Below are 11992 nucleotides of genomic sequence, written 5' to 3' on the forward strand. Positions count from 1 at the left end.
TTTTCACATCGTCATTATGGGGTTTTGTGTGTAGAATTCGGAGGAAAAAATGAATTTAATCCATTTTGGAATAAGGCTGTAACATAACAAAATGTGGAAAAATTGATACGCTGTGAATACTTTCTGGATGAACTGTATATATGAGCATACATGCACACAGTGAAAAAGAACGAGGGAGAGTGGGATAACAACACACTCAGCAGTTACCACATTTGATGATAACTATATCAACAAATGTAGCCTATTTAAACTTTTGAGTGCGCACTGGCTGATAGGAATTGTAGTCCCCACTTTGGCAAGATTTGGGGGGCCAGATATACATTTAATACCTTTTTTTACCATATCAGTTGTATGAAATCGACTATGGTTAGCCACAACACCTGGCAAGTACGATTTTTTTTTTTTATTACGCCTTACCGAAATTTGCTCTTTTCATTTTACCTCTCTAGATATCTGCACATAACTGCACAGCATGTTTTTTTTGGGAATGCAGCATGTTAGAACCTCTCATTTGCTAGAGCATTATTGACAAAGACCAAAATTAGGCTAATTTTCTTTTTTCTAGAACGTCACAGAAATTCAATCCAATCCTGTCAAGGCATTTTTGAAAATATTGGCGTATTTAGATATTTTACACACTGGGTGGGGGAGTTTGACATCTAAAAATACCAATTCATGGAAACATCCTTTCTTAGTGGGTACATTCTGTCCAAGATGCATCATCCTACCAAATTTCAGCTTTTAAGCTAAACAGGAAATAGCATTATTGTTGGGGAGTTGAGTCAATTTTGCTCCTAGCAATTTCCAACATACAATTTTTAAAAATTACACTTTTATAATAAAAAAAAATACAATTTTACCCAATCCAATGGAACATTCTTACTGGAGTGGCTCTTGCACATGTATCATACTGTACTTTGTTTAGCTCACTCAGCAACCTAAAAAGCTAACATTATAAAATATTTTCTTTGAGTAATTAGTGTGGAATTGCACAGTGAACAATGCCATAACATGCATGGTATCTAATTTTCTCATATAACATGTACTGCTTACAATGCAAAAATATTAAAAAGGCAATATTTATTTACCTCTTCAACATAATCATGTCCTACAGGTTGAACATCACTCTGTAAGGCAGCAAGGGTGCTGGATGCTGAAACTGGTTCTGGTGTCACATCAGGCTTAGTCTCTTGTGTCTGAGTGGATGTTACGGTCTGCACAGATTTTAATGCATCATTTTTAACTTCATCCAACTTTGAACTAGTTGTTTGCAACTTATTACCACCTAGAAGATTAAATACAATTATTTCTCAGAAAACCTTTTTCCAAGGCAGTTTACAAGATCACAAGGCATTATAACTGTTCAAGAATACTTACAGCTGGAGCATAGGTTAAGCTACTTGTTTTGACGCATACAGAGGGAGAGTAGGCAACTGAACTGATAACTGTAACAGAATACTGGCTAAATTACTAGAACTGGTGTGCTTTCACCTAAGCTAAGAGTAAAACATTTAAAGAACTTACACACCTTTCAATTCTGTGTATTTTTAAAAACAGATGGAATTTATAATTTTTAACAAAAAAATGTTCAGATTAATTCACACTGCTATATTTTGAAATTCTAAATGGCACAGAGGGATTAAATATTCTAGGCTTCTCTAACAGTCTAATCACTGAGGTAAGAATTAAAGGACAGTATTAAAGACAGAGGAAGTAACTTTAAAAGTTACTTTTTTTTAACTTTAAAAGTGAGTCATTTTACATAAAGGTTTGCTTATAACAGAAAGTTAATGAACAAATGACTGGATGAGATTCCCCAAACAATTGGTTTTTAAACAAGTTCAATGGGCTAAATGGGATTCTGTGTCATTTTTGTATCCTCAGGATCATATACATTGTGTGTGAAAAATGTGTCACATGGCCTTGCTTTTCATCTGAAGACTTCCAAACAGTACTCCACAATCTCAAACAAAACCACCAAGCCTTTATTTTAGTAAATTAGATTAATTGGAGTCTTTGGGGAGGAGGATGTAAAAAAACAAAAAACACACACACACACACACACACACACACACTTACACAGATTAACAACTGCAAAGTCAATGATCTCAAGACTATAACCTTGACATGAAAGGGCAACTGCTATGTACCAAGCCATCCCAGTAGCTATGTGGCCTTAATCTTCTGGTAGCGTTATTCTTGGCATACTGGTCTAATTTATTACAAATTTATTTCAAGTTAACACTCAAAGGTGATTAAACAAGCATGAATTGCTGTAAATCATTCCCTTTATACAACATGTGTCTTGGTTAATTAATGTGGACAACAAGTACTAACCTTTCATAAACATCTATAGAGTGAAAGTTGACATTTCTGCTGTGCAATACTCAAGACATGCCTTATATTTGCTTCTGCTTCATATTTGTATGATATGTCAAAAAGTATGTTTTGAAAGTATATTCTTAAATATTGTTGGTATGTAAAAGGTCTAATGCTAAAAAGGTAAGTGCTTTCACATTCTCACTTGTGAAAATGTGCTTTATAATGAATTATATGATCAATAAATTTACTGTAGTGTGCTTTCATTTCATTTTATATTTTACATTAAACTTTCTTGCAAGGTTAATACAGTGCCAGTGTAGTACGTACAGTGCACTATAGTTTATTGTATAACACCACATTTTGAGTAAACTCAAAATTATATATTCACTAGACAAAGAGCCCGTTTCAACAACGTAAAATGAAACGGGCACGAGTGGAATAGTACTAAGCACCACAAACCTGATATAGGTGTATTGAATGAATGCGTAATTGAATCAGAATGCGTAATTAGGCCTCGAGCTGTAGTCGAAATCGCCTTTCAGGCCTCTAGAGCTTTAATCGAAGTCTTTCTCTTTGAATTTTTGCGGCCGTAAATCCGCCGCAATGTCAGTCTCGTAAGGTTTTTTCGGGCAGCTGCGCAGAATGCGACTGCGCATTCAGCTTCAGACGGACGTGAGTGAGTGAGGAGGCTGGCGACTTATGTATTAAGATTATACAAAAAAAATACACAAATAAATCCCTCTAGTTACTCATTTATAAACATATGGCCAAACAAAACAAACATACAGTATTTAGGCACTTAAAAAATGTAAAGATCACATTAGGAATTTTCAATGTAAAAATATATACATCCCGATTAGCATACTACTTACCTACAAAGCATATTTTGGGGGCAGCAATTTTTTTTGCTGCAATAGAACTTGAGGCAATAACTGCAGGGGTTTTGAGTACACTATTATTAGATACTGTACTGCTAACAATATTGACAGGTTTCAAGTAGGATGAACCTCCAGTAGAGGTGACAGAGGCAGTATTGTTGTTTGTTCCAGGGGTTATGGCTGAACCTGTTGGCTTGCTAGCAGCTGCCGTTGTGGATGTAGAGGTCTGGGCAACTACACTAGGTTCAGTAGATGGAATAGGCTTGCCAAGCTTGGTATGCAGCTTTACAACCTATAAGAAACAAAAAGTTTATAAGCTACTTAAATGTAACAGACATTATCCCAAAAATTCAACGTTTCATAAAATAAACTTCCAGAAACTCTGCCGATGACTGTGGCTCTAAAATGTCCTCCATTTCACTGCCAAATACACATCAGTCTGCTAAGAAAACATATTCCCAAGTCTTTGTGGCCATCAGTAACTTTTAGTCCTATGAAAGTAACATTAAAAGAGTTGATCAAGCAGTGAATTTACGTAGACATCATACATAAGACACACCACTTTATTTTATTTTATTATTTTATATATATATATATATATATATTATATATATAAAAAATAAAATAATGTAATATAATTTAAAATAAAATGAAGGTGTGTGTATGATGTGTAAGTAAATTCACTGCTTGAGAGATGGATATAGATAGAGAGAGCTAGACAGATGCATCTCTCCATCTCTCTCTATATACAGATCTACACATACACACACAGGCTAACTGGCAATCAGAAGCTAATTGTCTAATTGCCTAAATGTTTGACATAATTTTCTGGAATTTTCCGAGCTGTTTTAAAAGGTACACTTAAAGTACGTAAACTTGAACTGGAATGGTGATTTAGTCAATAAAAAAGTGACATCCTCTGTGAACGTTGTTGGAAAAGAATTACTTTTGCCATGCACAAAGTAGATGTCTAAAACTATATGCCAAATGTATATAAAAATCTGATATGGGGTTATAAAGTGAGTTTTAAAGAATTCATCTTAAGTGTAAGTAAACTTCTGACTTCAACTGTAAAACAGATGCATAGATTGAAAGATAGATCTATATAATAGGGCATATGAGAAGTGGCAACCAAAACTCACTAATAGTCTTGCTTCAATTTTTTATTTTAAAAAGCCATACATATCAGATGTACATAAATATCACAAAACCACTATTCTGCAGCATACATTTAGTACATTTGCATTTTAGCTTCACAAATTTCTATGGTTCCTCCTATAAGCATATTGACGGGGGTGCACTATTACGTCGATGGTGAAGATTTAAAAAAAAAAAAAAAAAAAAAAAAACCATTACCAGCCTCTAATAGCACGATGAGACAATAAGCAAAGAGCACAGAATAGTAGTCATTCAAGCCAGACACTGTGGAGCTCTCCAGGACTGGAATGACAACAGAGGTCAGAGACCTTAAGGCACGTTGGTACAGATGCCTGGAATAATGAGCGAGTGAGATGTTAAAAAATATCTGTCAGCACCTCTATTAGTTGATGAGCAGAGTCATTCAAGACCCTGCAGCTTTACAGGGATTAACCTTCAATAGGGACCTCTTTACATCTGCTGCTGAAACAGTGAGGGGCGGTTCATTTGATGGAGGGGTCTGTATGGCAGTGGGAAAACTATTTAGTATTAACAGCATCATGTCATGTAGAGACGAGTCCACGGGGCACTCTGCCTCTTTCCTGTTATAATCTGTGATGCTCTTAATGCCTTTTCACATGTTCCTGAGGTATTTGGAGTTTGGTGGGGGGGGGGGGGCTGAAGACCCTGTACTTTAAGCGCATATTTGTTTTTTGCCCTTTATTCCCACCACCAGTTTCTTTCTTGCTGCCCTGAGGTCAGCTGCATCTCCGCACCTAGAAGCAGAATTCTGACTTTTCAATAGTGAACGGACCTCTCTGCATACATCCAGGGTCTCTGGTTGTGATGTGTGGCGATTGTCCTGGTGACAGTAACATTTTCAACATATTTAAGGATATAACTTAACTATTAGCACATACTGATCCAGGTTCACAATTCCCAAACTTGTTGCTACCTCCTTAAACATCTGCCAGTGAGGGCATTCAAAACAGTCCCGAAGAATAGGGGCGGTGTCAATAGGCCACACAGTGAAGGACTTTTGTATTGGCTTCCAGAAGTTAAACGTAAGGCAATACGCAGAGGTTCGTAAAATGGAGATATGGTCAAAGAGAATAAGATGTAGCCTGTTGTGCCTGTCCAATGCCCTTTGTAGCTGCAGTCTGCAGTGCGTTGCCTTGAGCTCTAGTGGGACTCAGATCGCTGGCATGTTGCCGTCTATTATCCCCACAGTTCAACTGGGCAATATCCTAACTTTCCCAATACATTAACACCCTGACATGCCACGAAATACAACTTCTTGCTTGGTTTAACACCAGGAGCCAGAGAAGCCACTGCATGGTGCCATCTTGGAAATTTGTTTTTTTTTTTTTTTTTTTGCTGAAATACCTTTTTCTGACACTGAGTGAACCCTGAAATGTTTAAAAAGGTACATTTGTTTTGAATAATTTAATGTATAGACTTCAGTCTGACACCAATAAAAGTAGCATGTTAAACTCTTTTCAAAATTGCCAAGTAATGTTTTGACAGTGTTGAATTTGTACTGCCCAACAAATTTCAAATACTGCCCAAAATGAAAGCTGTACGTTTACCCTGACAGGGTGGAAATTCTATGCATTCTACAGTACTAGGGTTGTTAGTACCGACTGAGTATCCCTAATTCAAATGCCTTGGACCAGAAGCATTTTGGATATTTTTAAGTTTAGAATACTTGCATGCACATAACAAGATGAGATATCTTAGGGATGGGATCCAAGTCTAAACCCGAAATTTACGTTTCCAATACAACTTAGACATTAGCCTGAAGATAAATTTTATACAATATTTTTAATAATTTTATGCATTAAAGAAATCTTGTGCACAGTGATGTCAGCAGAATTCGTGTATCGGCTATTAAACAGCACTTTCAGTCTCCACCAACAATGTTGCGTTTTGAATGAAAAGCTACTGAACCCAGAGAATAAGCACAAAAAAAAAATAATAAAACACCACACAGAGTAATGCGCAGGTCTGGTGATGACAAGGTTTGATAAACTAGTGCCAAGAGAGAGTCAGAGCCTATGTTTCCTCTAAACTGCTCTATGCAGTACTTCCGAGTTTTACTACTTGGGTATCCTCTCCCACAGCAGTTTGGAAGTGCTGCTCAGCATAGAATTCTACCAGAACCCCACTCATCATTTGTGTATTGTTGCTCCAAACACTAGATGGAGAAAACACAGGACTTTTTCCTTGCCTTTCATCTTTTCAATGAATGCATTTATTCGTGGAATGCAACATATTAAAGAATAGAGTATTTTCATATATTATATATATATTATATATATATATATATATATATATATATATATATATATATATATATATATATATACACACACACACATACATACACACACACACACACACACTTGGGTCCATAAATATTTGGACAGAGAACTTTTTTCTAATTTTGGTTCTGTACATTACCACAATGAATTTTAAATGAAATAACTCGGATGCAGTTGAAGTGTAGACTTTCAGCATTAATTCAGGTCGGTGAACAAAACGATTGCATAAAAATGTGAGGCAACTAAAGCATTTTTTGAACACAATCCCTTCATTTCAGGGGCTGAAAAGTAATTGGACAAATTAAATAAGTGGAAATAAAATGTTCATTTCTAATACTTGGTTGAAAACTCTTTGCTGGCAATGACAGCCTGAAGTCTTGAACTCATGGACATCACCAGATGCTGGGTTTCCTCCTTTTTAATGCTATGCCAGGTCTATACTGCAGCGGCTTTCAGTTGCTGTTTGTTTGTGGACCTTTCTGTGCGAAGTTTAGTCTTCAACAAGTGAAATGCATGCTCAATTGGGTTAAGATCAGGTGACTGACTTGGCCATTCAAGAATTTTCCACTTCTTTGCTTTAATAAACTCCTGGGTTGCTTTGGCTGTATGTTGTGGGTAATTGTCCATCTGTATCATGAAACACCGCCCAATCAATTTGACTGCATTTAGCTGGATTTGAGCAGACAGTATGTCTCTGAACACCTCAGAATTCATTCGGCTGCTTCTGTCCTGTGTCACATCATCAATAAACACTAGTGTCCCAGTGCCACTGGCAGCCATGCATGCCCAAGCCATCACACTGCCTCCACCGTGTTTTACAGATGATGTGGTATGCTTTGGATAATGAGCTGTTCCACACCTTCTCCATTCTTTTTTCTTGCCATCATTCTGGTAGAGGTTGATCTTGGTTTCATCTGTCCAAAGAATGTTTTTCCAGAACTGCGCTGGCTTTTTTAGATGTTCTTTAGCAAAGTCCAATCTAGCCTTTCTATTCTTGAGGCTTATGAGTGGCTTGCACCTTGCAGTGCACCCTCTGTATTTACTTTCATGCAGTCTTCTCTTTATGGTAGACTTGGATATCGATACGCCTACCCCCTGGAGAGCGTTGTTCACTTGGTTGGCTGTTGTGAAGGGGTTTTTCTTCACCATGGAAATGATTCTGCAATCATCCACCACTGTTGTCTTCCATGGACATCCAGGTCTTTTTGCGTTGCTGAGTTCACCAGTGCTTGCTTTACTTCTCAGGATGTACCAAACTGTAGATTTTGCCACTCGTAATAGTGTAGCAATTTCTCGGATGGGTTTTTTCTGCTTTCGCAGCTTAAGGATGGCTTCTTTCACCTGCATGGAGAGCTCCTTTGACCGCATGTTGTCTGTTCACAGCAAAATCTTCCACATGCAAGCACCACACCTCAAATCAGCTCCAGGCCTTTTATCTGCTTAATTGATAATGACATAACGACAGACTTGCACACACCTGCCCATGAAATAGCCTTTGAGTCAATTGTCCAATTACTTTTGAGCCCCTGAAATGAAGGGATTGTGTTAAAAAAATGCTTTAGTTGCCTCAGATTTTTATGCAATCATTTTGTTCACCCCACTGAATTAAAGCTGAAAGTCTGCACTTCAACTGCATCCGAGTTGTTTCATTTAAAATTCATTGTGGTAATGTATAGAACCAAAATTTGAAAAAGTTGTCTCTGTCCAAATATTTATGGACCTAACTCTATATAGCATATAACCAATAGCAACAAAAATATACACAATAGCATTAACACCAATTTTAGAAAACCTTCATCCTTCAAATAGTAACGGAACAACATTTAAATCAACTTAGTTACCTTTTGGTGTTTTGCACCTCTGATATGAGCAGCATAAGCATCAGCTCCTGTACAGGAAACATCACAGAGTTCACAGCGTAACTGGTTTTGGGTACCCCGAGCTGAAATACCACTAGTTGTGCTCGTTGTGCTCTGGGAAGCTTTTAGAGCTGCTTCTTTCTTTTTATGCTTCTGACCTTCTAGATGTTCTTTGTAGGTCTTTGAAGAAGAGGGGAGGGGAAAAAAAAAATCAAGACTTTACAACAGCTCTTAAAAACAAGGAAAGCTAATTAAGACAGCTTGTACAATATAATACTTATATCTTAGAAACAAAAGTATGGTTAATCCTGTAGATTCTGTGCCAGTTTTAATTCTACCTTCATTGGTCATTAACACAGATTTTTCTTTGACATGAATACAAATTGAAAAGTATTATGTATTCAACTTATAATTATATTTTAGTTAAATGATCAAGTTAAATGCAACTTTAGTGTGTGATTCTGTTTAATTTTAGTATGAAAGTGTTAGTGTAAGGTCTTAAAATGTAAGCAGTATACAGGGTATAAATGTATACAACTAATAAAAAGCTTTAAATTGAGTACCCAATAGCTTTATCAAACTACAAACAAGAATTACTATATGTCAGCAGTCTGTCTCACTATAGTAAAACTAACCTGAAGGCTTTCCCCACTAAAACCCAGAAATTGAACTACTTTACACCAAGATCGACAGGTACTGCATCTATGGTAGATTTCTGCTTTGTGTCAGATGTTGCCAGGCCAGCCACTTTTTAGCACAACCTAAAAGAATCCGTCTGCCCCAGATCCTATTCCCAATTCACTCTTGAACCTGGGATGTACAAATAACTGCTGTTTTATGCTATGCTTATAAAGCATCTACTGCAGTAAGCGAAAACTGGTTTCCTTTCTCATTAACAAGGGGGCTCCGCCCCCTGCTCACTTCGCTCGCCTACCCCAGCCGTTTTGAACCCGTGCCCGCTGGGTAGCCCCGTGTGAGGATGACGCACGTTTAATACGGAGCGCGTGCCCGTGTCACTCAGGGGCTCTCCACTGTAATTACTTATATCCAGGCAAGCGCGTGTTTGTATCTCGGTAACTCGAGGTGTGTCGTGTTGAACCTGTGTCTGCCTCGCTTATGCAGTTTGAGACGCGCGTTGTAAGAGTTCACGTTCATTAGATCTACGCAGTAGTGCCACTCACAATATGGCGGCAAAGCCTGCGCATTCCATATTATGTCGGTTCTTACCATGCTGTGTAGGAGCATTTGCCTTTTGTAATTTACTGGGCTTTGTGACGCCCGATGTAGGCGCCTGAACCTTCAGGGTCCGTATCCACTGTGTGGTGTGGACGTTAAACTGTCGATGGTTCTGCCTTTATATTGTGTATGTCGGTGTGCATGTGTGTAGTGGCTAGGTTTTGTTGTAGCTGTTGCATTCCAGGTTTCATCATCTGTAACCCGCTCTCCATGTGTTTGTCCCCGTTCTGTAATCCCTTTATGAAGTTTTACTTTGCTTTCTATTCTGTGTTTTATTTATGACCTCGCTTTATCTTGCTTGCGGCATGTCAGACCATTCGTAGTGTCTGTCGTTTTACTGTGGACAGGGGGGCTTTGTTTTGTAATCTGCTCTCTATGTGTTTGTTTCTGTTCTTTAACCTCTTTATGACGTTTTAGTTTGTTTCCTACTTTGATGGTTTGTAGTCTGTCCCGTTTTGCTGTGGTGCGGGGGGGGGGCTTTGTGTGTTGTCTGCGCACGTGGGTAGTCTCTCCGGTTTTACTTGGGGGGGTGTGTGCTTTGTTTCTTTAATCCCTTTATGAAGTTTTACTTTGTTTCCCACTTTGTGTTTCATTTCTGACCTCGCTTTATCCTGCTTGCGGCATATAGGGGCGCGTGGACGGATTTTTTATTTCTGTTAGTGGAGGAGAGCTTTGTGTGGCGGTCGTGGGTCTGAATCCTCTTTTTTGTGTGCCATGGGTTTGCGCTTGCGTCCAACTCCTTTTTTCTTTAGCGTCCTCATGAGGGGGGGGTATGGCGCTGGTGCAGTACGTCTTTTGCGTCCACACTTGCGTCTGACTCCTTTTTTCTTTAGCGTCCTCATTTCTTATTTTCTGTTGGTTGGAGGGGGGGGGGGCCTGAATCCTCTTTTTTGTGTGTCATGGGCTTGCGCTTGCGTCTGACTCCTTTTTTCTTTAGCGTCCTCATGGGGGGGGGGCATGGCGCTGGCGCCTGCGCAGTACGTCTTTTGCGTCCACGGGCAGGCAGGTCCCTGCGTCCATATCCGTTTTACCATTCTCGGTTAATAATATGGATGAGAACTATATTGCTATTTTTCCTTTTTAATATAATAAGTTTAAAAAAAGCACAATTTTAAAGACAATTTTCAGTGTCAGGATGTTCATTTAGCTACATTAGCCAACACACAGTTTCACAAGTGGTCTCTGTATTGGCTGGCTGCCGACCTGATGCTCATTGCATAATCTCAACATTGTTTTTGATTAAAATTATTTTCTTATTATAACGTGTAATGTGTGTATTATTTTTTAAAATGATTTCCTTGTGCTAATTCAAAAGCAACATAGATGTAAATGAATAACCTGGAACCTTTTCAGACTTTTTTTTTTCTTGCATATAAGGAGGTGTCTTCTTGCCAAAATGATAAAAATAAATGTACTCTGCATCCCATCCATGTTGTTAGGTTGATGGTGATTTGTAATAGATCTGTTGTGTGCACGACTATGCCCAGTGATGCACCTGTATCCAATGCTTCAGCTCACAAACACCTCTTAAGAGATCAACTATACAAACCCCTTGCAGGAATAAATCAAGTGAGTAATTTTACCTAGACTGGTTATGTTGATTGTATCACTAAAAAAAAATTTTTAATGTTAAAAATGTTACGTTGGACTGTTTTTCCAGACCTGAACATTTAGAACAAAAGTACAATTTCAATAACTGCATATCCAAACATTTAAAAATGTATCCAAAATATATTAAAATAGGGAATTTAGAATGAGCCCTCTTATCAAGAATGCTTCAAAATTTTATAACACACAAAAACAAGAGAGCATACCTGTGGTCCTGCACAGCTTATTTTACACACGTCACAATAATGAATCTGTGGTGGTTTGGGAGGCTGTTTTGGTTTAAGTTGCTTGTTCTGGAATGGTGTCTTCTTTGTGAAAGTGCTACCTGTCCAAGCAGCAGTTGCTGCTACAGCAGCAGCGGCCTGTTTTTGCTGCTGCTGTTGTTGTTGCTGGTAATAAGATGATGCAGCTGAATATACTGCCGCTTCATATCCAGAATAAGATGTTCCTGCAAAAAAGATAACATTGACACAGAACTCACCCCAAAGCAGAAAACAGAATTTGCAAATTCAACCACACACACATACACAGGAAAATGTTTACATGAGGAGGAAAAAAAAAAAAAAAAAAACACACAGATACTTACCAGAGTAAGTAACAGCAGTTGTACTGTAGGTTGGGCTTTGAG

General features: G+C 38.1%; 1 protein-coding gene across 2 annotated transcripts in view; it reads right to left on the bottom strand.

The window, feature by feature from the left end:
• zfr (zinc finger RNA binding protein) overlaps positions 1-11992 on the bottom strand; it is a 98888-nt gene that overhangs the window by 39343 nt on the left and 47553 nt on the right. For both annotated transcript variants that reach the window (XM_028805637.2, XM_028805636.2), the window contains 5 exons: positions 11951-11992; positions 11571-11812; positions 8503-8700; positions 3195-3492; positions 1089-1285 (listed from right to left, as the gene is read on the bottom strand). The exon at positions 11951-11992 is cut by the window's right edge and continues 195 nt beyond it. In XM_028805637.2, the coding sequence (XP_028661470.1) occupies positions 1089-1285; positions 3195-3492; positions 8503-8700; positions 11571-11812; positions 11951-11992 (977 nt within the window). The remainder of the gene's footprint in view (positions 1-1088; positions 1286-3194; positions 3493-8502; positions 8701-11570; positions 11813-11950) is intronic.

This window comes from Erpetoichthys calabaricus, chromosome 7 (assembly GCF_900747795.2).
Source record: "Erpetoichthys calabaricus chromosome 7, fErpCal1.3, whole genome shotgun sequence".
Taxonomy (NCBI): domain Eukaryota; kingdom Metazoa; phylum Chordata; class Cladistia; order Polypteriformes; family Polypteridae; genus Erpetoichthys; species Erpetoichthys calabaricus.